The sequence below is a fragment of the Phyllobates terribilis genome, unplaced genomic scaffold (assembly GCF_046119375.1).
Source record: "Phyllobates terribilis strain yellow unplaced genomic scaffold, ASM4611937v1 Scaffold_10__3_contigs__length_209671492, whole genome shotgun sequence".
Taxonomy (NCBI): Eukaryota; Metazoa; Chordata; class Amphibia; order Anura; family Dendrobatidae; genus Phyllobates; species Phyllobates terribilis.
In genome coordinates, this window is record NW_027362770.1 from 161957345 (window position 1) to 161983420 (window position 26076).

The 26076-nt window shown below is 45.6% G+C and overlaps 2 protein-coding genes across 5 annotated transcripts in view; one reads left to right on the forward strand and one right to left on the reverse strand.

The window, feature by feature from the left end:
* On the reverse strand, nucleotides 1-19003 carry TTC38 (tetratricopeptide repeat domain 38). Of its 2 annotated transcripts, XM_073650034.1 has the most exons (14): nucleotides 18850-19003; nucleotides 17395-17472; nucleotides 11059-11140; nucleotides 8400-8571; nucleotides 5449-5622; nucleotides 5102-5177; nucleotides 3550-3669; nucleotides 3291-3350; nucleotides 3157-3195; nucleotides 2975-3056; nucleotides 1612-1777; nucleotides 1093-1252; nucleotides 751-824; nucleotides 1-402 (listed from the first exon to the last, which is right to left on the reverse strand). In XM_073650034.1, the coding sequence occupies exons 1-14, from the start codon at nucleotides 18877-18879 to the stop codon at nucleotides 309-311; spliced, it is 1407 nt and encodes a 468-aa protein (XP_073506135.1). In that variant the 5' UTR covers nucleotides 18880-19003; the 3' UTR covers nucleotides 1-308. The 2 variants fall into 2 exon arrangements, with proteins under 2 accessions (XP_073506135.1, XP_073506136.1); XM_073650035.1 differs by lacking the exons at nucleotides 1-402; nucleotides 751-824 and adding an exon at nucleotides 1443-1525 and having other exon boundaries at nucleotides 1097-1252.
* CDPF1 (cysteine rich DPF motif domain containing 1) overlaps nucleotides 18696-26076 on the forward strand; it is a 20732-nt gene continuing 13351 nt past the window's right edge. Inside the window, exons 1-3 of one of the 3 annotated variants that reach the window (XM_073650040.1) lie at nucleotides 18696-18775; nucleotides 20798-20910; nucleotides 21256-21367. In XM_073650040.1, coding sequence (XP_073506141.1) covers nucleotides 20798-20910; nucleotides 21256-21367 — 225 coding nt within the window. In that variant the 5' untranslated portion in view covers nucleotides 18696-18775. Of the gene's footprint in view, nucleotides 18776-18862; nucleotides 19136-20797; nucleotides 20911-21255; nucleotides 21368-26076 lie in introns of those variants that run through there. The other 2 variants (XM_073650038.1, XM_073650039.1) reach the window with 2 other exon arrangements.

Below are 26076 nucleotides of genomic sequence, written 5' to 3' on the forward strand. Positions count from 1 at the left end.
ATCAATTTTTACAATTTTATTGTACAGAAAATTACTACAAAAGCGAGAATCTTAAATTCTGAAATTCACATTGAAAAACTATGAATTTTACTATAGATGGCGCTGGAGAGTGTTTTCTTCCATCTGTAGAGCCATTTTGCACATTTTTCCAGGTAGCATTTTTTTTTTTTGGGAAGGGGGGGGGGGGGGCGGACAAAGGGAGCAGGTGTACTTACTAAGGCCTATTGATTTAATAGGGCTCGATCTCCAGTCCCCTATTAAGAGTTGCACTTTCCTGATTGATTGTATGGATCCCGGATTAGTGCTACCTATACGAGGGTGTGTACGGCGGAAGCCTTCCTCATAAGCCTCTCGGTCAGGGGGGAGTTTGGTCTCAAGACGTCTCTTTCGATTAAAAGACTTCTGCAAAATTAAAAAAGAAGAAAAAAAAAAAAAAATTATGCAGGTGCCCTTTAAATTTAAAGGGGTTATCCTCTTTCAGGAAACATTGGTCCCTGGGTACAGTCTGGTGACCAAATACAAATTGTGCTATACTTTTGGTGTCCATCGGCAAATCGCTGCTTCTCCAAGTGACAGGCATTGGGGACGTCATGCCGACAGCCAATCAGCGAGCTCAGCCGCTCTGAGCACCCCGGGGTGTTTCATCCAAATTGCCTGTCAATGTGATGTCAGCGCCACAGCCACTGCCAGACACCGGGGGCAGCAGAGAGTCACCTATATAAAGGGACAGGTGATGTGTGATCTTCGTACCTGGCTAAATTGTGGTGGTTTTTTATATTACTGTTAATTGCAGCATGAATAAGAACCTGATTGAAGAGATCTCTCTGGAAAACAGAACATATAAAATAAGGAGAAAATTTCATATAAATCAAAATGAATTTTTTACTGTAGACAGATTTATCATTGATTTCAATGGATAACTTGTATGCAGTGAGCTCCCTCTAGTGGCGGCTGCAGAAAATTCCAATTTTTTTAAAAAATCTATGCATGAGAGTTGAGACGCCGGCTGCTATAAAGATAGATAGAGATATATCCATTTGTTTTTTTATAATTAATTTTTTAAAATTTTTGGCACTCTCTTAATTCTATTACCTGGGCATCGCTTCCTCCAATATACAGTATTTTGTACCGAATGGGATGCATCAGCTCCACCACCTTGTCATAGTTACCACTGTCGAACTCTACAAGTGCGTGGCTGAGTGGGAGGCCGAGCTCTCTGATCAGGGAGTACTGATGGTTCTCACCTGGAGATCTAAAAGATGGAAAATATATTTAATAAAAGTCTAAAAAAAAAGCTAATTTATCAAATCCACATAGGAAGACACCACGGTCTAAGGCACAGCACATACATACTGAAGGCCAAAGGAGGTCCAAAGCGCTACTAGATGGGTGTCTCTAATAAAAGTGGATACACAATGATAGAGTTGAGCATGATGGTTCACCTGAACCTGGACCTGAGGCCACGTCGCTCGTCCATAGCCCAGCAGATCTTCTACCTTCCGGCATGGCCGATGCAATAGCACACCTCAGGAGAGGAGTAAGGAACGTCACCATAAGGAGGAGGTTCGCAAGACGTGATGCGCAGGTCCAGGTTCATGCAGATCTACTTACTTTGAAAGCTCCTTCAGAGCCTGGAGCAGATGCGTCGTCATCTCCTGATCTTTGGAGCCCAGGGAAGACATCAAGAAGTGAAGGTCGTTAAATATCAGGATGTGATCGTTGCGGTGTTTCTTGGTGACTTGCACCAGTTTCTCCCATCGTTTTTGAACATCTACTCCTGGAAAGCACAGAAAGTTCGGGAATTATTAATCTAGGGCATGCTGGGAGTTGTAGTTTTATAAAGCTGAAGAGCCGCAGGTGGCTGAACCCAGCAATACCTTTACATGAACAGTCCGTTTCTCTATTACTGAGAAATCAGCTTTCTAATTGATATGCAAATGAAGCTGAAGAGCTATGGTAGATTTGAAGCCTCTGTCACTCCAGCTCTATCCTTTGCGCCGCCTGCTCCTGCTTGACTGACGGCTAATTTGCTTGAAGTCATAACGGCATAGAGGCTTACAGTCAAGCAGGAGGAGGTGGCGCTGGGGGAGTGATAGAGCTGGAGTGACAGAGGCTTCAGATCTACTATAGCTCTTCAGCTTCATTTGCATATCAAATAAAAACACTGATTTCTCAGTAATAGAGGAACGGATCGGCCCTGTAAAGGTATCGCTGGACTTGTCTTTGAAAGAGCTATATACACGTATACAGTAAATAGTTTTTTGGAGGTGGGAGTGAAATCTTGCTGACATTCCCTTTAAATAATATGGACATTAAAATTTTTTTTAACTTCTAGGCTTTACAGGCTTTGTGTTTCTCCTTAAATATTGCTGGTTACAGAACGAGTTAACTAAGGATCCAACAGTGAGCTTTTTCCCCGATGGAAGAGTTTGTAATGCTTTTCTATATTTTTTTGACCACATGAAACTTTGTGGTTATAAATCAGCAGTCAGAAAAAAGAAAAGACAGTTGAAAGTGTTACAAAGTCATCAGAACAAGCGCTCACTGAAGGATTCTCAGTTCATGCAGGGAAACAAAGAGCCTGTAAGAGTCAAATTTCTAGTGAAACCCAATTACTAAAATAATTTTTAGCCTAAAATACATTAATTAAAGGGAATGCCCGGTAAGAATATATTGATTACCTATCCTCAGGATCAGATTGGTGGGGATCTAACACCCAACACCCCCTTCGGTCAGCTGTTACAAGCTCCGTTGGCAGTTGGATGTAAAAACTAATGTGTAGCGCCTGCTGCCAAGTACCGCAGTTCAGCTTTGAGTACTGCAGCACTCGGCAGCAACCACTACATATTGTTTTTACATCCAGCTTGTAACAGCTGATCCATGGGGGGTATCGGGTGTTGGACCCCCAACGATCGGATATTGATGCTGAGGATAGGACATCATCATACTCTGTCTACCATTGGTTTGTCGCTACCTTCCATCTGGAGCCGGAGGAGCAGAGACGAATTGTCTACGACGTCCAGCATGCTTCCGCTTGTAAAGCACATAGGCGCTATCTATGGATTATCAGATTTTCGAATTAAAGGAAGGCAAAAAATTCAGATTACTGAAACATCTAGATGGAAAACCCCTTAAAGTAATACGCCAGGTACTCACACATTCATCGTACACGGTCATGGCGGCTTCATATTCCCCCTAGAAATAAGAAGGGATCGGTAGACTGTTCTGTATCTTTTGTTCTCCGTTATCAGCCCATTTATAAATGGGCTGACTACATAAAGTGGTCTAACCTTCTCGATGAAATATAAGGCCCAGTGCCAGTAGACGTGGCAGGCGAGCATGTCTCCACCCTGCAAGACAAGCAAAACGCTGAAGATCGGACTCGACTGGCCGTAAGACAACTGACTACAGCAGAAGCCCTTCCCCAGAATTAGGCCTCGCCCACGAGGAGCGATTAGTCAGTAATTAACCCCATGTCCTCAAGATTTATACATCCCGACAGGAAGAACTTTCATAGGGAAGCAGCAGACTGTAATACAAGGACTTTACCTTCCAGTTGTGTTCGGTTTGTTTCATGAAGGACAAGCCTTCTTCTACGTCGGCCGTCATCTCGTACACGTGAGCGACAGTGTGCACCGACCAACAGTCCTTCTGGTCCATAGCCAGAGCCTAGCCATCATAGGAGAATATGGCGTTATTTCATTTTAATACTGGGTGTGACGACAGCATTTAATCTTAATTATCCAGATGTAAATTCAGTAGGCCAGGAGACACACTTTTAGCTTTATGTTGACTTCTGAATTGATGTGTTTTCTTTGGTTGGTCAACACAGACTATTGTTTGAATAAGCCTGGATGTTGACACTTGAGTTGATATTTACTGCAACTTATTGTCTGCTAACTTTGCAAGACAGGGACTCAGGGTTATGGAACAATGATGTTTGCTTATATGTTGATTACATCTAATACCAGCCCATGCAGCTTGTTGACTTGCATTGTTTGGGTGGTTATACTTTAGCCTTCAGTGTTTACAAGTCAACATTGGGGGGTGAGATGTGGGCAATGTGAGTTAATATCATCATCCCTGATCCTTGACCTGTGGATGTTGGCTTAAAAAGACAGTTAACTATCTAAGGGGGATATACCTCTGTATCAAGAGTCCTTCTTACAAAACCACAACAAGGAGCACTCTACTTGACAGCTCTACAGGACAGGATGGCTCCATCAAGAGGGACACAGATTTGGATTCTATAGGAAGCCAGTCTATGGGACCATGGCCCTGACTGGAGGAATACACATCTTCTCCATTGACAATCGCGGAACCCATGGATACATTTGGGGAAAACCGGTTGGGACCCTCCGGTCGCCTGGTCCCCAGGAGATGTTTGGGGTAGCCAGGTTGGGACCCTCCGGTCGCCTGGAACCCATGAATAAGCTCAGAGAAGCCAGGTAGGAACCCTTGAGTCACCTGCCTCCATGGAGACGTTCGGAGAAGACAGGTTGGGACCCCACACTGTTTTACCCTCACCCTGTGTTGTCCGAGTAGTATTCTGCCCACGGGAGACCCAGTGTCTTCACACTGGGTACCATTCAGATTTGGGGGAAGGGGGGGGATGCGGCTGCAGATGAGATTTTTTTTAATTTTTTTTTACAAAAACACAAAGTATATTTTCCTAAAATTGTGCCATCCCTCTGAGATTTCTCCTTGAAATATATTGATTTATTACCAATTAAGCATTACCACTTCCTCTTTCAATGGGGTGTCAATAATGAATCAACTCCAATTATAGGGGCATGTAGCACTGACAAGGGGAGTGGAGGTCATCAATATCAGGCCGGCGGGGGTCCGACTCCCAGCACTCCTACCGATCATCTGATTGATGGGGCTGTAGTGCCCAGAAAAATAGCACAGAGCCACACAATGTGCAGTGGTCAAACAGGGTACTGCAGTTCTCTCTTCCATACACTTTAAATTTGCTGAAAACCCCTTAAATTAACAAAGGCATAAAAATGGCAGTTTTATTTATTTTTTTTAGAAGATAATTTTTTTTTGCATTTTCACTCCATCGCTCTTTGCCATATCCATATTAAAACTTATTTACCTCCTTGGCCACTTTCAGGGCTTGGTCGTAAAAGTTTGTTTCAAGCAGCCCAAATGAGTACATGCCTTTCACATAACTACAAGAGAGAACAGGAAAAATTACATTAAACCAAATAAGTCACCACTAGGGGGCGAGCTTGTGGCATGTGTTTTTAACACTCCACTAATTAATGTCTGCAGTGACCTCCCCCTAGTGGTGACTGAAGGAAGAGAACATTTTATAACATGCTGTGTGAAGGGGAGCAGGGGGTCAGTCTTGGGTACGTTCACTCATAGAGAAATTGCTGTGGTTTGCGGCATAGTATGGAGCATCTCTGAAAAGGATTGTTACATGTAATGCTGACGTACCTACTTAAAGGAGTATTCGGGGTCCAATATGGAAGAACCCGGGAGATGGAATCTCTCATTTGAGTTTTCTGTCCAAGGTAGAAGTAGGAATCATGGGCAAGTTTTACAGCCAGCAAGTCCAAGGGGTGATCCTGTAAGATCTGGTCCCACATGTCCGCCGCCTTTGGAATATTTCTAGATATAAAACAGAATATATATAATAATAAAAAAATTATACTCACCTCTCCTCAACCCACACCTTTTTCTCCAACTGTCTAATGGTCCTCCGATCTGCTCCTCTGTCTTCAATCCTCTCTTTCTAGGCCTCTGGCGCTGCTGTTCTTCAATAGGACCCATGCCATCAAGTGTGGCGCAGTTCACACTAATGACACGCGTCGCACCGTACGTGACAGTGCGGGGTCTAGTGAGAACTCTAATGACGTGTGTCACGTCCCACATGATGGCGGTAGCGAGAGTGAAGAAGAGTTCACAACTGAGAAACTCTCCAAACCTCCAGTCGAGACTTGTGGCTTTTGAAGACTTTCTGCTCCAAAAAACTCAGTGAAAAAAAAACAACAAAACTCAGTGTGAATACACCCTAAGGATATGTGCACACCACGTCTTTTTCAAGCAGACGACGTTTCAACAAAAATTTTCTCCCGAAGAGTCTTTTTCAGTTTGTTCTTTTATTTTAGCACATTTTCAAAGTTGTTTTTTTTCAAGGTTTTTTTTCAGCTTTGTTCCAGTGTTTTTTTATGTCTTTTTTTACTGGATTTTTTTTTTCACTTCATTGAACAATGAGGAAGATTCTAGCGTTTTCCTGGCGTCTTTTCAGCCTTCCCATTGACTTTTATTACAAAGTATATAGCCTCTTTCGAGCGGGAAGCTGCCTGAAAAATTATCCACTCACATTTTTTTTTTGGTGTCTTTGAGGGCTTAAAATCCACCTGAAAAAGACATGGTGTGCACATGCTTTTAGAGGCTTTTTTTTTAACCTAACACCTGCAGATACAATTCACACTAATTTTATTCAATGCAAATTGAGTTTTCCAGCTGATTTTAAGCAAATCTGAATTTCTAATATCCACTTTTAATACAATTTAAACTTTCATTGCATACCCAAGTCTTTAAAAGGGGTATTCCCATCTCAAAAATCCTATCACAATATGTAGTAGGTGTAATAAATAATTATTTTAGCAAATACCTCCAATTACAAATGTAGTATAGTTCTTCTGATAATCTATGTCGCTTACCCCATGTGCAGGGTATTGCAGTAGCTAGGTATCCATGGTTAAGACCACAACTGTCACTTTATGATTTGTTGTAACCATGGCAATGTCCTGCACATGGGGTAAGCAAGATAGCGAATCAGAAAAACTATACTACATTTCTAATTGAAGGTATTTGCTAATAGATTTATTACACCTACTACATATTGGCAGGGCCGGCATTAGGGAAGGGCAGACACTCCCTTGGGGGCCCCCGGTGGCTACAGCAGGAGCTTCACTGATCATAGCACTCATTATCAGTGAAGCATCCGATGTAGAGACTGGTTCAGGACCTGTAGTGACATCATGATCATTTGCTGAGACAGGAGCATCGGCCACTGAACTTCCCCCATCAGAGTGATAGAAACGCTCACTGGCCGGTGCTCCTGTCCTCCTGCACAGAGCCTGGGGAGAGGGAGCGCCAGAGACCGGCACCTACCCAGCTGAGCTGCCAGATAACTTCTCCTGTGTCCACCTGTGTGTTGTGCTGCCCCTGCCAGCCTCCTCCTGTCGACCTCCTCCTGCTAGCATCCTCCTGTCCCTGTCAGCCTCTTCCTGGGCCTCCTCCTGCCCCTGCCGGCCTCCTCCTGTTGGCCTCCTCCTGCCCCTGCCGGCCTCCTCCTGCCCCAGCCGGCCTCCTCCTGGGCCTCCTCCTGCCCCTGCCGGCCTCCTCCTGCCGGCCTCCTCCTGCCCCTGCCGGCCTCCTCCTGCCCCTGCCGGCCTCCTCCTGCCCCTGCCGGCCTCCTCTTGCCCCTGCCGGCCTCCTCCTGCCCCTGCCGGCCTCCTCCTGCCGGCCTCCTCCTGCCCCTGCCGGCCTCCTCCTGCCCCTGCCGGCCTCCTCCTGCCCCTGCCGGCAGTCGTAGCAGAGGAGAGGCAGGGAGGTGTCTGCTGTGAGTAGCAGAAGCTGCAGCTCATAGGGAGGACATCTTTATTCCCTTCAACATAAAGCAATGTGTGAATGTGAGGTGTGTGCGGTCTGTGAGAGATTACACGTGTACATGTGTGTATATAAGTGTGTATGTTTATGGTGGGGTATAGACACAGTGTGTGCGTGTGTGTGTAGCTTCCACCTTTATATCTCCCGGCGGTGCAGACGAGCGCTCATAGGTGTAAACCTGTCACCAATCGTCCATCGATGGAGCACAACGCTGCTCATTCATCGGTGATTGTTCTGCCATAAACAATCCAAACATCCTTGTTCCCAGCAGCACATCACTGGTGAACACTGCAGATCTGCTGCTGATAACATGATCCTGTATGGGGACAGAGTGATCTATTAGTGATTGTTCTGTCTGGTGTAAAGAGGCCGGGAACAAGGCTGATAAAACCGCAATGTTTCTGTGTGATGGTGCAATATGTCAGCATTTAGGGTCACACAATAAACTTTTGAATAGGGCCCCAGTTTGCCTAAAACCGTCCCTGCATATTGGGATAGGATCTTGAAGATGGGAATACCCCTTTAAGTCACAACGGGACCCTAAAGCACCCACCCTATGCACAGAGGTAACAGCATCAGTAAGGTTTACTCCGGGCTGATGCCGTTCTAACACTCCATTTTCCACATCGCACAAGAGCAGACACTGAATCAGCAGGGGCTGCGGCTAAATATATGATCAGACCCAAAAAAATTTGGACTGCAGCTTTAGATGTGAGTGGAGCATAAAAAAAAAAAAATTATAAAATAAATTAATAAAGTCATCATACCCTTTAGCAAAAGTCTCCAGGGCGGCTACATGTAATTTTTCCCTTTCGGTCAGGGGCTGAGTCTTGGCCAAATCTGACATTACTTTTAAGTCCCTCTCAAATTCCTTATCAAGCAGTGGTGACCGACCGGTGCCGATAAGATCCAAACCGTTAGAAATCACGTGTCCCATAACTAAAAGAGAAGAAAAAAAGTTATATATAGTATGTACAGTGCCTACAAGTAGTATTCAACCCCCTGCAGATTTAGCTGGTTTGATAAGATGCAAATAAGTTAGAGCCTTCAAACTGCAAACGAGAGTAGGTTTTATGAACAGAAGCATAAATCTTACAAACCAAAAAGTTATGTTGCTCAGTTGAATTTTATTAAATTTTAAACATAAAAGTGTGGGTCAATTATTATACAACCCCTATGTTTAATATTTTGTGGAATAACCCTTGTTTGCAATTACAGCTAATAATCGTCTTTTATAAGACCTGATCAGGCCGGCACAGGTCTGTGGAGTTATCTTGGCCCACTCCTCCATGCAGATCTTCTCCAAGTTATCTAGGTTCTTTGGGTGTCTCATGTGGACTTTATTCTTGAGCTCCTTCCACAAGTTTTCAATTGGGTTAAGGTCAGGAGACTGACTAGGCCACTCCAACACCTTGACTTTTTCCCTCTTGAACCAGGCCTTGGTTTTCTTGGCTGTGTGCTTTGGGTCGTTGTCTTGTTGGAAGATGAAATTACGACCCATCTTAAGATCCTTGATGGAGGAGCGGAGGTTCTTGGCCAAAATCTCCAGGTAGGCCGTGCTATCCATCTTCCCATAGATGCGGACCAGATGGGCAGGCCCCTTGGCAGAGAAACAGCCCCACAGCATGATGCTGCCACCACCATGCTTGACTGTAGGGATGGTATTCTTGGGGTCGTATGCAGTGCCATCCAGTCTCCAAACGTCACGTGTGTGGTTGGCACCAAAGATCTCGATCTTGGTCTCATCAGACCATAGAACCTTGAACCAGTCTGTCTCAGAGTCCTCCAAGTGATCATGAGCAAACTGTAGACGAGCCTTGACATGACGCTTTGAAAGTAAAGGTACCTTACGGGCTCGTCTGGAACGGAGACCATTGCGGTGGAGTACGTTACTTATGGTATTGACTGAAACCAATGTCCCCACTGCCATGAGATCTTCCCAGAGCTCCTTCCTTGTTGTCCTTGAGTTAGCCTTGACTCTTCGGACAAGCCTGGCCTCGGCACGGGAGGACACTTTCAAAGGCTGTCCAGGCCGTGGAAGGCTAACAGTAGTTCCATAAGCCTTCCACTTACGGATGATGCTCCTAACAGTGGAGACAGGTAGGCCCAACTCCTTGGAAAGGGTTTTGTACCCCTTGCCAGCCTTGTGACCCTCCACAATCTTGTCTCTGATGGCCTTGGAATGCTCCTTTGTCTTTCCCATGTTGACCATGTCTGAGTGCTGTTCACAAGTTTGGGGAGGGTCTTAAATAGTCAGAAAAGGCTGACAAAAGAGATCTTTAATCCACACATGTGAAGCTCATTATTCTTGGTGCCTGAACTACTTCTTAATACTTTAGGGGGACCAAACAGAATTCTTGTGGTTTGAGGGGTTGAATAATAAATGACACACTGAATTAACTTTTAACGTTTTAAAAAAAAAAAAAAAAATTTGCTGCAGTGCATTTCCCACTTCCAGGCTGATCTACAGTACAAATGTCACAATGCCAAGTTAATTCCGCATGTGTCAACCAGCTAAATCTGCAGGGGGTTGCATACTACTTGTAGGCACTGTATATAAATGAATGAATAAAAATGAAAAAATAAATATATATATATATATATATATATATATATATATATATATATATATATATATATATATATATATATATATATATATATATATATATATATATATATATAATCGTCTTATCCCGTCTGTCTGTCTGTCCTGGAAATCCCACGTCGCTCATTGGTCCGGCAGCAGCCAATCAGCGCCAGGGGATTTCTGAAAAAAGATGGCGGCCGTTAGCGGCTCATCTGCGGGACGGAGATGCAGCCGGGAGATGACCGGCACGAGGCACTCATCTCCCGGCCGGTAGCAGCAGAAGGACCTCGACCGCCAGCGCCGCTGACCTCCATGCGGAAGGGAGGACCGGGGAGCGGCGCTGCAGGTCGGGATACTTCTGCTGCGAGCAGTCGCTCATCTCCCGGCTTCTCGCAGTGGAAGTAGCCGCACAGGCAGCGGCGCTCCCTGGTCCTCACCAATACGATTCGCTGATTGGTTGCGGGCGCGTAGAGCGCGACCAATCAGTGATCTTGGCGCTAAAGTTAAACACTGCTCTGCTGATTGCGCCCGGTCGGCAGTATACATATTCTAGAATACCCGATGCATTAGAATCGGGCCACCATCTAGTATATATATATATTTTTTTTTTACATATATATATATATATATATATATATATATATATATATATATATATACATACATATATATACACACACAATATTTTTTTTTTCTTTAAAGAGGAAGAATAGTCGCCATCGCTGAAATACGTACAGAAATTACTGCAGTCATCCAGCTTTCCCAAATCCCTGATTTCCAGTGCACAGGCTGCGGAAAGTTGATTGACAACCTTAAAATGAATGTCGGGCACATACCAAAATTTGGATCCGCTGCTTTAATTTTCTGCAGGCAGCCTTCAATTCCTCCCATTGTTTCGTCATTCGTCCATTTAACATACTATGTATAAAAAATATATATATAAATAAGACCATTATCAACAAGACCAAATCATAAAATAGACCCTTATGAATTTAGTTCTATGCAGCTATTATCTCTGTTATCAGTCATTTACAGTACATTCAAAGGAGCACCTGCTTGCTATACATGTCAGAAACGTTCACCGATTTCATTGACTGTCTAATGTGCATGGGAGGACACCATATTCTCCCCAGATGTAAGAGGAAAGAAGGATCGGACATGTTGAAATTCAACATGCCCGATCCTTTGGGAGATAATATCAGCTGCACTGATTTGTAGCTTGTAAAAAAAAAAGTGTATTGCCCCTTTAATTGTTCAAAAAAAATGGCCACCGTGGATATTGTTTACAGGGAGGAATTTTGGCAGCGAGGCCGCCATCAGCTGACAGGATTGTGATTGCTCTGGGCATCTGAACACGGGACTAGGAAATATAATCTACAAGGGGGAAAGGGGAACTCAGTCAGCATTCCCAGGCTTTAGGAAGGGAGCGGATGCCATTAAGGGGTACTCTACCCAGAAATATAAACATGGGTTATCATGGCAGTGAGCACAGATGTTGCATCCGGGCCCGGGTGCTGGAGGTGTCCCAAAGGCCACATAAGAAGACACCAGTGGTGTAAAAGGCACAGGGTAGATAAGGACCCAGTTATCAGTTTAAGACCTACAAGTTCGGCCCTGGAATCTGAGACACACTGGTTGCTAGGGACCTACAGCCTGACAACACCCTATAAATGCTGTGGTTGATGTCGACCATAGCATTTATAGGGCGTTGTCTGGTTGCTAAGGACCTACTGCCTGATAACGTCCTATAAATGCTGTGGTTGATGTCGACCACAGTATTCATAGGGCATTGTCTGGTTGCTAAGGACCTATTGCCTGACAACACCCTATAAATGCTGTGGTTGATGTCGACCACAGCATTTATAGTGCGTTGTCAGGCAGAAGGACCTTAGCGACCAGACAATGCCCTATGAATACTGTGGTCGACATCAACCACAGCATTTATAGGGCGTTGTCAGGCAGAAGGACCTTAGCGACCAGTCTGTGCATCCCAAAAGCTGGGCTAAGCTTGGTTCAGTTGAAATACAGATGGTCACAAAATAGAGTAGTGTCTCGGCTACAGATGATAAGCATCACAGCGTGTGGCCTCATTGAGACGTCCATTTTTCAGGGACAGTCCATGTACCTATTATGGTCTATGGGGCTGTTCACATTTCCAAGTTCCTTTGCAAAAAAAGTGTCCGCAAAAACCCCCGAAAATATAAAATTCGAGACGTGTCCGTTTTCGATCCAAGTCGTGGATCACTCATTTAGTCAAATCAATGGGTCTGTGAAAAAAAATAGACGCCATCTGTTTTTTTTTTTTCTTAATTTTTACTATTAAATGGGTCAGACAAGCTGGGATTTATTTTTTTTTTGCATACAAGAAAAAAAAATGTACAGCATTCACATATCCTAAACCTTATTCAGAAGTCCATTCTTTTTTTTTGTGTATGAAAAAAAACAAACAAGAGAGGCTAGATCTAATTTTCTTATATTTTTGCTTGATGATTTTTTAAAAATTAAAAGGGGTATTCCCATCTCCAAGATCCTATCCCAATATATAGGAGGTGTAATAATAATAATAATATTAGCAAATACCCCCAAATTAGAAATGTTGTATAGTTCTTCTGATTAGCTATATCACTTACCCCATGTGCAGGGTATTGCAGTATCCATATAGTGACAGTTCGTTAGCTATTTGCTAGTGGACGTAGCTATTGACACCTAAGCTACTGCAATGCCCTGCACATGGGGGGAAATGCCATAGTGAATCAGAAGAACTATACTACATTTTTAATTGGAGGTATTGGCTAATATTTTTCATTATTACACTTACTACATATTGCGATAGGATCTTGGAGATGGGAATACCTCTTTAAGCAGTAAAAAAAAAAAAGCGGTGCTGGGATGATACATGGATGGTGTCCGTTTACTGTTCTTTTTATTTATTTATTTTTAATGAACCCATTGATTTGAATGGGTCGAGTTTGATCCATGACACAAACATCCGCAATGATATTTTGTAGACATTAATTGGCTATAATGGGTACTTATATATATACTAGATGGTGGCCTGATTCTAACACATCGGGTATTCTAGAATATGTATGCGGCCGACCGGGCACAATCAGCAGAGCGGTGTAAAAATTTGGCGCCAATATCGTTGATTGGTCGTGGCCGGCCACCGTGACAAATCAGTAAAGCGGTGTTTAAATTTGGCTCCAATAATGCTGATTATTCGCGGCTGGCAACCGCGACCAATCAGCAGAGCGTTGTTTAAATTTGGCACCAAAATCGCTGATTGGTCGCTATGGCCAGCCGCGACCAATCAGCAGAGCGGGGTTTAAATTTGGCGCCAATAATGCTGATTAGTCGCGGACGGCCACCGCGACCAATCAGCAGAGTGGTGTTTAAATTTGACGCCCATATCGCTGATTGGTCACGGCCGGCGGCCGCAACCAATCAGCGTCGTATTAGTGAGGACCGGGGAGTAGCGCTGCCTTTGCAGGTACTTCCACTGCGAGCAGCTGAGAGATGAGCGGCTGCTCGCAGCAGAAGCATCCCGACCGGCGGCGCCGCTCCTCGGACCTCCGTTCACACTTGCCGTCGGGAGATCAGAGCGTTGTTTAAAATTAGCGCCAATCTCGCTGATTGGTCGCGGTCGGCCGCAACCAATCATCAGAGCGTGGTTTAAATTTGGCGCCAATCTCGCTCATTGGTCGCGGTCGGCTGGTGGCCGCAACCAATCAGCTGAGCGTGGTTTAAATTTGGCGCCAATCTCGCTGATTGGTCGCGGTCGGCTGGTGGCCGCAACCAATCAGCTGAGCGTTGTTTAAATTTGGCGCCAATCTCGCTGATTGGTCGCGGTCGGCTGGTGGCCGCAACCAATCAGCTGAGCGTTGTTTAAATTTGGCGCCAATCTCGCTGATTGGTCGTGGTCGGCTGTGGCCGCAACCAGTCAGCTGAGCGTTGTTTACATTTGGCGCCAATCTCGCTGAATGGTCGCGGCCGGCGACCGCGACCAATCAGCAGAGCGGGGTTTACATTTGGCGCCAAAATTGCTGATTGTTCGCACCCGGCGGACGCACCAATCAGCAGAGCGGGGTTTAAATTTGGCACAAGAAACGCAGATTGGTCGCGGCCGGTGGTTGCGACCAATCAGCAGACTGAGGTTTAAATTTGGCGCCAATACTGCTGATTGGTCACGGCCGACAACCGCGATCAATCAGCAGAGCGTTGCTTAAATTTGGCGCCAATCTCGCTGATTGAACGCGTCTGGAGTCCGCGACCAATCAGCAGAGCGTTGTTTAAATTTGGCGCCAAGCTCGCTGATTGAACGCGTCTGGTGTCCGCGACCAATCAGCAGGCCCGATTCTAATGCATCGGGTATTCTAGAATATGTATGCGGCCGACCGGGCGCAATCAGCAGAGCCGTGTTTAAATTTTGTGCCAAAATCGCTGATTGGTCGAGGCCGTCAACCGTGACCAATCAGCAAAGCGGTGTTAAAATTTGGCGCCTATATCGCAGATTGGTCACGGCCGGCGGTCGCGACTAATCAGCAGAGCGGGGTTTAAATTTGGCGCCAATAATGCTGATTGGTCGCGGCCAGCGAACGTGACCAATCAGCAGAGCGGTATTTAAATTTGGCGCCAATAATGGTGATTGGTCACGGCCGCGACCAATCAGCAGAGCGGTGTTTAAATTTGGCACTAATAATGCTGATTATTCGCGACCAATCAGCGAAGCGGTGTTTAAATTTGGCGCCAATATGGCTGATTGGTCACGGCCGGTGACCGCGACCTGCCAGCAGAGCGTTGTTTAAATTTGGCACAAAAAATGCAGATTGGTCGCGGCAGGTGGTTGCGACCAATCAGCAGAGCGTTGTTTAAATTTGGCACAAAAAACGCAGATTGGTCGCGGCAGGTGGTTGCGACCAATCAGCAGAGCGTTGTTTAAATTTGGCACAAAAAACGCAGATTGGTCGCGGCAGGTGGTTGCGACCAATCAGCAGAGCGGTGTTTAATTTTTGCGCCAATACTGCTGATTGGACGCATCTGGCGTCCGCGACCAATCAGCAGAGCGTTGTTTAAATTTGGCGCCAAGCTCGCTGATTGGACGCGTCTGGCGTCCGCGACCAATTAGCACAGCAGTGTTTAAATGTGGCGGCAAGATCGGTGATTTGGGCGCCACATTTAAATAGCGGCCACGACCAATCGGTGATTGGTCGCGGGCAGCGGCCGCGACCAATCAGCAGAGCGGTGTTTAACTATAGCGCTAAGATCACTGATTGGTCGCGTGCGGAGAGCGCGACCAATCAGCGAATCGTATTGGTGAGGAGCGGGGAGCGGAATCATATTAGTGAGGACCGGGGAGCGCCGCTGCCTGTGCGGCTACTTCTGCTGCGAGAAGCCGGGACATGAGCGACTGCTCGCAGCAGAAGTATCCCGACCCGCAGCGCCACTCCCTGGTCCTCCCTTCACACCCTAGCCGCTGATGTCCCCACAGTATCCGCATGGTGTTACAAAGGTCCGGACATTTGTGTTAAAAATCGCTGATTGGCCGCTGGCGCTGCCCGCGACCAATCACCGATTTGGGCGCCAAATTTAAATATCGGCCGCGACCAATCACCGATCTTGCAGAAACATTTAAACACCACTGTGCTGATTGGTCGCCGACGCTGGGCGCGACCAATCACCGATTTTGGCGCCACATTTAAATAACGTCTGCGAACAATCAGCACAGCAGTGTTTAAATGTGGAGCCAAGATCAGTGATTGGTCGCGGCCGATATTTAAATTTGGCGCCCAAATCGGTGATTGGTCGCGGGCAGCGCCAGCGACCAATCAGCGATTTTTAACACAAACGTCCGGACCTTTGTAACACCATGCGGATACTGTGGGGACATCAGCGGCTAGGGTGTGAAGGGAGGACCGGGGAGCGGCTCTGCGGGTCGGGATACTTCTGCTCCGAGCGCCCGCTCATGTCCCGGGTTCTCGCAGCGGAAGTATCCGCACAGGCAGCGCCGCTGACATCCATGCGGCTAGGGTGTGAAGGGAGGACCGGGGAGCGGCGCTGACATCCAATTGGTCGCGGCCGCTATTTAAATGTGCCGCACAAATTGGTGATTGGTCGCGGTCTTGGCCCGCGACCAATCACTGATCTTGCCGCCAAAGTTAATCACGACTGTGCTGATTGGTCGCGGACGCTGATGAGCCGCTAACAGCCGCCATCTTTTTTCAGAAATTCCACGGCGCTGATTGGCCGCTGCCGGACCAATGAGCGACGCGGGATTTCCTGGACAGACAGACAGACGGGATAAGACAATTATATAGTAGATAAAAAAACACAACAAAAAAACAGAATTAGAACTAAACAAAAAAGGCACATATCTCTGGAACCATATGACGAATTAAAAAAAAAAAAAGAAAACAAAAAAAACCCCCTGAACAATGAACAATCTAGGGAGCAGTGGGAATATAATAAGAGTGAATATTGGACACTTTTGGTGACAGGTCCCCTTTAAATGATAAAATTCTGTCTGCCTACAACCACCACTAGTGGGAGCTAACTGCATATGGAATTATATAACTCTCATTGAACTCAATACAAGCTGTATACATGCATAAACCTTAAGCTCCCCCTAGTGGTGTCCGTGACAAAACAGAAAGTTAAATATTTTCAGAAAATCAATAAAAAAAAAAATGTAAAAAATTATAGACATGTCATATTCATATTAATTCTGCATTAACCAATCCCCTGCTGGGTAACACACTTGGTACAATCTATTAAAAGTAGTGGGGGAAGGGAATTGACAACAGTTCTGAACACATTTTTGGCTCAGGGGTTAATAATTTAGTTACTGCAATACTAATAGCTCTGATACTGCCCCCTATGTGGAAGAATATAGAACTAAACGATTAAATGTCCATATCTGCCTGGAACTGCACTTTAAGCAATAAAAATCTACTGAACAACCAGAGCAATCTATTTTTATGAGGTCGCTTCTTCATAAGGACAATTTACAGAGTCAGCACAGCTGTTATCAAACTATTTCTTAAAATGACAACGGACCAGAGGTCACCCATTTGGGCCGGGGGGGGGGGGGGGGGGTTCTTTGATTACCGGTCAGAGGTGGCAATAATACACTATATGCAGAGCTGGAGGCCCGATGCAGCGGGATCATGAGTTACCTGATATAAGGTGGCATCAAACAGTTTACAAGCTTCATCGCTAGTAGTGGAAAGGGTCATCCCCACATCCTGCCAGGCCTGTAAATCATAAGCAAATAATGCTATCAGAAAGTCTAAAGGTAGGATAGACAGGGGGTATGGTATAAAGAAGGGGCACAGCCTAGAGAGGGGGACACACTGAAGATGGTGACAGACTGGAAGGGGCAACGTGAGGGGCAGTATGGAGATATGGACAACGTGGGAGGAAACAGTGGAAAGTAGACACTGTGGAGGTTATGGTTCATGAGGGCGGCCAGTGCGGAGGTTATGGTTCACGAGGGCGGCCAGTGCGGAGGTTATGGTTCACGAGGGCGGCCAGTGCGGAGGTTATGGTTCACGAGGGCGGCCAGTGCGGAGGTTATGGTTCACAAGGGCGGCCAGTGCGGAGGTTATGGTTCACAAGGGCGGCCAGTGCGGAGGTTATGGTTCACGAGGGCGGCCAGTGCAGAGGTTATGGTTCATCTAAGGCTTTAAGAGACCACCTAACCGGATAAAATCCCCCATTTCTCAACTTTTGGCAGCCTTAAAAGGAGGTTATGGTTTAGAAGGGCGGCCAGTGGGGAGGCTACGGTTTATAAGGGCGGCCAGTGTGGAGGTTATGGTTCATAAGGGCGGCCAGTGGGGAGGCTATGGTTCATAAGGGTGGCCAGTGGGGAGGCTATGGTTCATAAGGGTGGCCAGTGGGGAGGCTATGGTTCATAAGGGTGGCCAGTGGGGAGGCTATGGTTCATAAGGGTGGCCAGTGTGGAGGTTATGGTTCATAAGGGTGGCAAGTGCGGAGGTTATGGTTCACTTGGGCGGCCAGTGCGGAGGTTATGGTTCACTTGGGCGGCCAGTGCGGAGGTTATGGTTCACTTGGGCGGCCAGTGCGGAGGTTATAGTTCACGAGGGCGGCCAGTGCGGAGTTTATAGTTCACGAGGGCGGCCAGTGCGGAGTTTATAGTTCACGAGGGCGGCCAGTGCGGAGTTTATAGTTCACGAGGGCGGCCAGTGCGGAGTTTATAGTTCAAGAGGGCGGCCAGTGCGGAGGTTATAGTTCACGAGGGCGGCCAGTGCGGAGGTTATAGTTCACGAGGGCGGCCAGTGCGGAGGTTATAGTTCACGAGGGCGGCCAGTGCGGAGGTTATGGTTCATATAAGGCGTTAAGAGACCACCTAACCGGATAAAGCCCCCAATTTCCCAACTTTTGGCAGCCTTAAAAGAAGGCAAACATTGGAGTTAGTTGCAGATTTTTTGGGTTTTGGCAAGAATTAGAGAGGATTGTGTAACACATGGCGGCTCGTAATTACAGCCGTGAGACATCTGGCAGAAGACGCTGAATTTCAGGGTATAGAACAAAAAAGTAAGTTCAATTCCTTGGTGCCACCTATAGAGTAAGGGGGCACGGTGGTGCCAGCCAGGCGGGTATGGACTCACCTTACAATCCTTCAGACAGACAGGTGCCATACTGATTCCTACTCACTGGGATTGTGAAGAGCGCTCAGTGCTGCAGATCATCTGCTTGTGCTGCACTAAAGCCTTCCCCCACACTAGGAGGAGACCTGCACACAGGAAGAGGAAGCAGGGCCATAGTACAGTATGTGATGAGTGTGGATGCACCATACATTGCTATACATTGGGTAGATTGTGCTTGCATTGATGTAGCAGAGCTGAATCGGTTGTATTGTTTGTGTCAGGGATATTACTCGCTCTGCAGTCCTAGGTAAAAGCCTTGATAGCAAATCCGCACACCAGTGATGTCCTGGCAAATTCATCCAGCCCTGCTACATCTGCGTGTCCTGTGTTTTAACCCCTTCCTCTCTGTCACTTTTTTTAAGGCTATGTTCCCACGATGAGCTTTTGACACTGTTGAATTCCTGCGCCTATTATTTAAATTAGGTTACTTTTTTATTGCGTTTTTGTGTGTGGTTTTTATTGCTTTTTTTTTGTGCGTTTTTGTGTGTGGTTTTTATTGCTTTTTTTTGTGCGTTTTTGTGTGCGGTTTTATTGCGTTTTTTTGTGCGTTTATTGCATTTTTGTGTGCGTTTTTTTAATTGCTTTTTTTATTGTGTTTTTGTGTGTGTTTTTTTATTGCGTTTTTGTGTGCGGGTTTTTTATTGCATTTTTGTGCGTTTTTTTATTGCGTTTTATTGTGCATTTTTTATTGCATTTATTATTGCATTTTTGTGTGGTTTTTTTACCTTACGTTTTAATTATTTTTATATATTTTATTGGTTTAAAAGAAAAAAACTAAAATAAATAAAAAAAAATTGGTTTGACTCCTTATTTTCTGAGCCCTGTAATGCCCCCCCCCCCCCCCCTTGATGGAGCCGTGCGAGGGTTTGTTTTTTGGTGATCATTGATACCGGTTTGGGTTACATACGACGTTTCGTTTGCTTTTTTTCACTGCGTTTTTGTGCGTTTTTTTTTTAACATGCATTTTAATTATTTTTAGATATTTTGTTGTTTAAGGAAAAAAAATCTGAACTTTTGTAACAAAAAAAAAAAAAATAATTTGGCTTGACTCCCCATTTTCTGAGCCCTGTAACGTCTCACCCGCACCTTGATGGAGCTGTGTGAGGGTTTTCTGTTTGGTACTTGATACCAGTTTTGGTTGCTTTTTATGGCATTTTTTTGTTGTGGGAGATGCAGCAGCTAAAACCCCCCCCCCCCCAAAAAAAACGCCTTTTTTCCGTTACGGCATTGTTCTTTATGGGTTAGTTCATTTTAGATTTTTATCTCACGTGACAATACCAAATAAGCTTATTATATTTTTTTTTTTTAGATTTTTATTTTCAGATTGGGAAAATTGGGCGATTCCAACTTCTTCTTTTTCATATCTTTTGAAAGTGTTATGTAAAGGGGTATTCCCATCTCCAAGATCCTATCCCAATATCTAGTAAGTGTAATAATATTAATATTAGCAAATTCCTCCAATTAGAAATGTAGTATAGTTCTAGTGATTTGCTTAACCCTATGTTCTTCTGATTAGCTATGTCACTTACCCCATGTGCAGGGCATTGTAGTAGCTTAATATCCATGGTTACAACCACTATTATAGTGACCGTTAGTTAGCTGTTAGTGGTAGTAACCATGGATATCTAAACTACTGCAATGCCCTGCACATGGGGTAAGCGACATAGCTAATCAGAAAAACTATACTACATTTCTAATTGGACGTATTTGCTAATATTAATATTATTACACCTACTACATATTGGGATAGGAGCTTGGAGATGGGAACACCCCTTTAACTATATATCTAATTTCCGACCAGTGACATATGCAGTTGATAGCGACACAACGGTACATTATACGACATACATAGTATTACACACTTCGTTACAAACTACTATCTGTTGATCAATGCATTTTCTATTTCCAGATGGACCTTGATGAATCCCAAAATCCAAAAGGAATATTTGAATGTCAGCTCTGCAGGTTATCTGTCCCATATTCTTACTTTGGCCAGAAACCACCGTATACACAATCCATCATGTAAGTAAACGTAACCTTCATGTTACCTGGAAACCATCAACAAGCAGGCTATTTGCTTCTTTACAGTTATTATGGCTTTTCTTTTGTTATTTTAGAGAGTCTGACTGTCCAAAACGGTCCCAAATAAGGTTAGATAGAGCTGCAACTTGAAATGGTGTAATTCCTTTCTTCACCTGTGGGAGTGCTGCAGGGAAACCACCCTGTTAATACCTGATTCACACACAGCTGATTGAAATCAGCTTATAAAGTGTTACCAACCCCTTTAAGTGAATCATAGGCCAACGCATTTTTATATTATATATCCTATGTGTGCAATATAAGCGGTGATTTCCCATTTTGTTACAGCCTCCTGGAAGAATGCTATGTTATGAGGGATCCCTTCATGCCGGACAAAGAGAAGTTCCTGATTCTGGGCTCCCCCTGCAGTCTGTGTACGCGGGTGGTCTGTGTCGGCACGGTAAAGAATTGTGCTATTTACAGCTATACAAAAGGACAATAGCACCATAGAAGTGACAAGAACTATAGGCCTCAGTTATCAAAACTGTCTACAAGGAAAACTGTTGCCCATAGCAACCAATCACAGCTCAGCTTTCATCTTTTAAACAGCTCAGGTGAAATGAAAGCTGCTCTGTGATTGGTTGCTATGGGCAACACCGACAGGGTAACCTGTTGTGGTTGAGAAGATGTGCATATATATATATATATATATATATATATATATATACACAGTACAGACCAAAAGTTTGGACACACCTTTTCATTTAAAGATTTTTCTGTATTTCCATGATTTTGAAAATTGTACATTCACACTGAAGGCATCAAAACTATGAATTAACAGATGTGGAATTATATACTTAACAAAAAAGTGTGAAACAACTGAAAATATGTCTTATATTCTAGGTTCTTCAAAGTAGCCACCTTTTGCTTTGATGACTGCTTTGCACACTCATGGCATTCTCTTGATGAGCTTCAAGAGGTAGTCACCGGAAATGGTCTTCCAACAATCTTGAAGGAGTTCCCAGAGATGCTTAGCACTTGTTGGCCCTTTTGCCTTCACTCTGCGGTCCAGCTCACCCCAAACCATCTCGATTGGGTTCAGGTCTGGTGACTGTGGAGGCCAGGTCATCTGGCGTAGCACCCCATCACTCTCCTTCTTGGTCAAATAGCCCTTACACAGCCTGGAGGTGTGTTTGGGGTCATTGTCCTGTTGAAAAATAAATGATGGTCCAACTAAACGCAAACCGGATGGAATAGCACGCCGCTGCAAGATGCTGTGGTAGCCATGCTGGTTCAGTATGCCTTCAATTTTGAATAAATCCCCAACAGTGTCACCAGCAAAGCACCCCCACACCATCACACCTCCTCCTCCATGCTTCACGGTGGGAACCAGGCATGTAGGGTCCATCCGTTCACCTTTTCTGCGTCGCACAAAGACACGGTGGTTGGAACCAAAGATCTCAAATTTGGACTCATCAGACCAAAGCACAGATTTCCACTGGTCTAATGTCCATTCCTTGTGTTCTTTAGCCCAAACAAGTCTCTTTTGCTTGTTGCCTGTCCTTAGCAGTGGTTTCCTAGCAGCTATTTTACCATGAAGGCCTGCTGCACAAAGTCTCCTCTTAACAGTTGTTGTAGAGATGTGTCTGCTGCTAGAACTCTGTGTGGCATTGACCTGGTCTCTAATCTGAGCTGCTGTTAACCTGCGATTTCTGAGGCTGGTGACTCGGATAAACTTATCCTCAGAAGCAGAGGTGACTCTTGGTCTTCCTTTCCTGGGGCGGTCCTCATGTGAGCCAGTTTCTTTGTAGCGCTTGATGGTTTTTGCAACTGCACTTGGGGACACTCGTTTTTCTTTACTTAGCTGCTTTTTTCTTGCCATAATACAAATTCTAACAGTCTATTCAGTAGGACTATCACCTGTGTATCCACCAGACTTCTGCACAACACAACTGATGGTCCCAACCCCATTTATAAGGCAAGAAATCCCACTTATTAAACCTGACAGGGCACACCTGTGAAGTGAAAACCATTTCCGGTGACTACCTCTTGAAACTCATCAAGAGAATGCCAAGAGTGTGCAAAGCAGTCATCAAAGCAAAAAGTGGCTACTTTGAAGAACCTAGAATATAAGACATATTTTCAGTTGTTTCACACTTTTTTGTTAAATATATAATTCCACATGTGTTAATTCATAGCTTTGATGCCTTCAGTGTGAATGTACAATTTTCATAGTCATGAAAATACAGAAAAATCTTTAAATGAGAAGGTGTGTCCAAACTTTTGGTTTGTACTGTAATATATATATATATATACTGCTCAAAAAATTAAGGGAACACTCCAATAACACATCCTAGATCTGAATGAATGAAATATTCTCATTGAATACTGTGTTCTGTACAAAGTTGAATGTGCTGACAACAAAATCACACAAAAATCATCAATGGAAATCAAATTTATTAACCAATGGAGGCCTGGATTTGGAGTCACCGCCAAAATTAAAGTGGAGAAACACACTACAGGCTGATCCAACTTTGATGTAATGTCCTTAAAACAAGTCAAAATGAGGCTCAGTATTGTGTGGCCTCCACGTGCCTGTATGACCTCCCTACAACGCCTGGGCATGCTCCTGATGAGGTTGTGGATGGTCTCCTGTGGGATCTCCTCCCAGACCTGGACTAAAGCATCCGCCAACTCCTGGACAGTCTGTGGTGCAACATGACATTGGTGGATGGAGCGAGACATGATGTCCCAGATGTGCTCAATCGGATTCAGGTGTGGGGAACGGGCGGGCCAGTCCATAGCTTCAATGGCTTCATCTTGCAGGACCTGCTGACACACTCCAGCCACATGAGGTCTGGCATTGTCCTGCATTAGGAGGAACCCAGGGCCAACCGCACCAGCATATGGTCTCACAAGGGGTCTGAGGATCTCATCTCAGTACCTAATGGCAATCAGGCTAGCTCTGGCGAGCACATGGAGGGCTGTGCGGCCCTCCAAAGAAATGCCACCCCACACCATTACTGACCCACTGCCAAACCGGTCATGCTGAAGGATGTTGCAGGCAGCAGATCGCTCTCCACGGCGTCTCCAGACTCTGTCACGTCTGTCACATGTGCTCAGTGTGAACCTGCTTTCCTCTGTGAAGAGCACAGGGCGCCAGTGGCGACTTTGCCAATCCTGGTGTTCTGTGGCAAATGCCAAGCGTCCTGCACGGTGTTGGGCTGTGAGCACAACCCCCATTTGTGGATGTCGGGCCCTCATACCACCCTCATGGAGTCGATTTCTATCCGTTTGTGCAGACACATGCACATTTGTGGCCTGCTGGAGGTCATTTTGCAGGGCTCTGTCAGTGCTCCTCCTGTTCCTCCTTGCACAAAGGCGGAGGTAGCGGTCCTGCTGCTGGGTTGTTGCCCTCCTATCTAAAGTCGATCGCAGCATTGCGGGGGCAAGGGGAGGTGATCGGGACACTCACCTCTCATGCCGGCCTCCAGCGCTGTCTGCCACGACTTCCCGGATGTTGCCATGATGACCCGATGGTTAGGGTTGTGCCAGGGTTAGGGTTGTGCTTGGGCTTGGGCTAGGGTTATGGCTAGGGTTAGGGTTGGGGTTAGGTTTTGGGCTAGGGTTGGGGTTGTGCTAGGGTTAGGGTTGTGCTAGGGTTGTGCTAGGGTTAGGGTTGTGGTTGGGCTAGGGTTAGGGTTGGGTTACGGTTGGGGCTAGTGTTGGGATTTTTTTTCAAAAGTAAAAAAAAAAAGATGACGATATGGCGACCAGTGTTGAGTGCAAGTGCTCGGTAATTGAGTTTGCATCGGGTGCTCGGGTATGCACTGAGTATCGCGGGTGCTCGAGTGACATGTTCGAGTTTCCGCCCCTCGTGGGGATTTCCTGCCATGCACGAGCGATCCCCGCATGTTTTTTTTGGGTGTCTAATAACTGTGAAACATGCGGGCGGGGACTCGAGCACGCGCGATTCATGGTGCATACCCGAGTACCCGATGCAAACTCAAGTAGCGAGCACTTGCGCTCAAGACTAATGACAACTTATTCAATATGATGACCTAATGTTATCAAATTGGGCAAGGGTTGGGGTTAGAGTTGTGGTTGGGCTAGGGTTAGGGCTGTGCTAGGGTTAGGGTTGTGCTAGGGTTAGGGTTGGGCTAGTGTTAGGGTTGGGCTAGTGTTAGGGTTGGGCTAGGGTTAGGGTTGGGCTAGGGTTAGGGTTGGGCTAGGGTTAGGGTTGTGGTTAGGATTGGGGCTAGGGTTAGGGCTAGGGTTGCGCTAGGGTTAGGGTTTTGCTAGGGTTAGGGTTGTGGTTAGGGTTGGGGCTAGTTTTGTGGTTAGGGTTGGGGCTAGGGTTAGGGTTGGGGCTAGGGTTAGGGTTGGGGCTAGGGTTAGGGTTGGGGCTAGGGTTAGGGTTGTGCTAGGGTTAGGGTTGTGTTTAGGGTTAGGGTTGTGTTTAGGGTTAGGGTTGTGTTTAGGGTTGTGGTTGGGCTAGGGTTAGGGTTGGGGCTAGGGTTAGGGTTGGGGTTAGGGTTGGGGCTAGGGTTAGGCTTAGAGTTGGGATTTTTTTCAAAAGTAAAAAAAAAAAAAAAAAAAAGATGACGATATGGCGACTAGTGTTGAGTGCAAGTGCTCGCTAATTGAGTTTGCATCGAGTGCTCGGGTATGCACTGAGTATCTCGGGTGCTTGAGTGACATGTTCGAGTTTCCGCCCCTCGAGGGGATTTCCTGCCATGCACGAGCGATCCCCGCATGTCATTCGAGCACCCATGATACATGGTGCATACCAGAGTACCCGATGCAAACTCAAGTAGCGAGCACTTGCGCTCAAGACTAATGACAACTTATTCAATATGATGACCTAATGTTATCAAATTCTGTCGTACCTCTGGGTTCAAAATGTTCACTATACCCCTTGATAAAATCTTTGAGAGGTGTAGTTTCCAAAATGGGGTCACTTGTGGGGGGTTTCCACTATTTAGGCACATCAGGGGCTCTCCAAACGCGACATGGCGTCCGATCTCGATTTCAGCCAATTTTGCGTTCAAAAAGTCACACAGTGCTCCTTCCCTTCTTTACTCTGCCATGCGCCCAAACACTGTATTTTCCCCACATATGGGGTATCGGCGTGCTCAGGAGGAATTGCACAAGAAATTGCATGGTGCA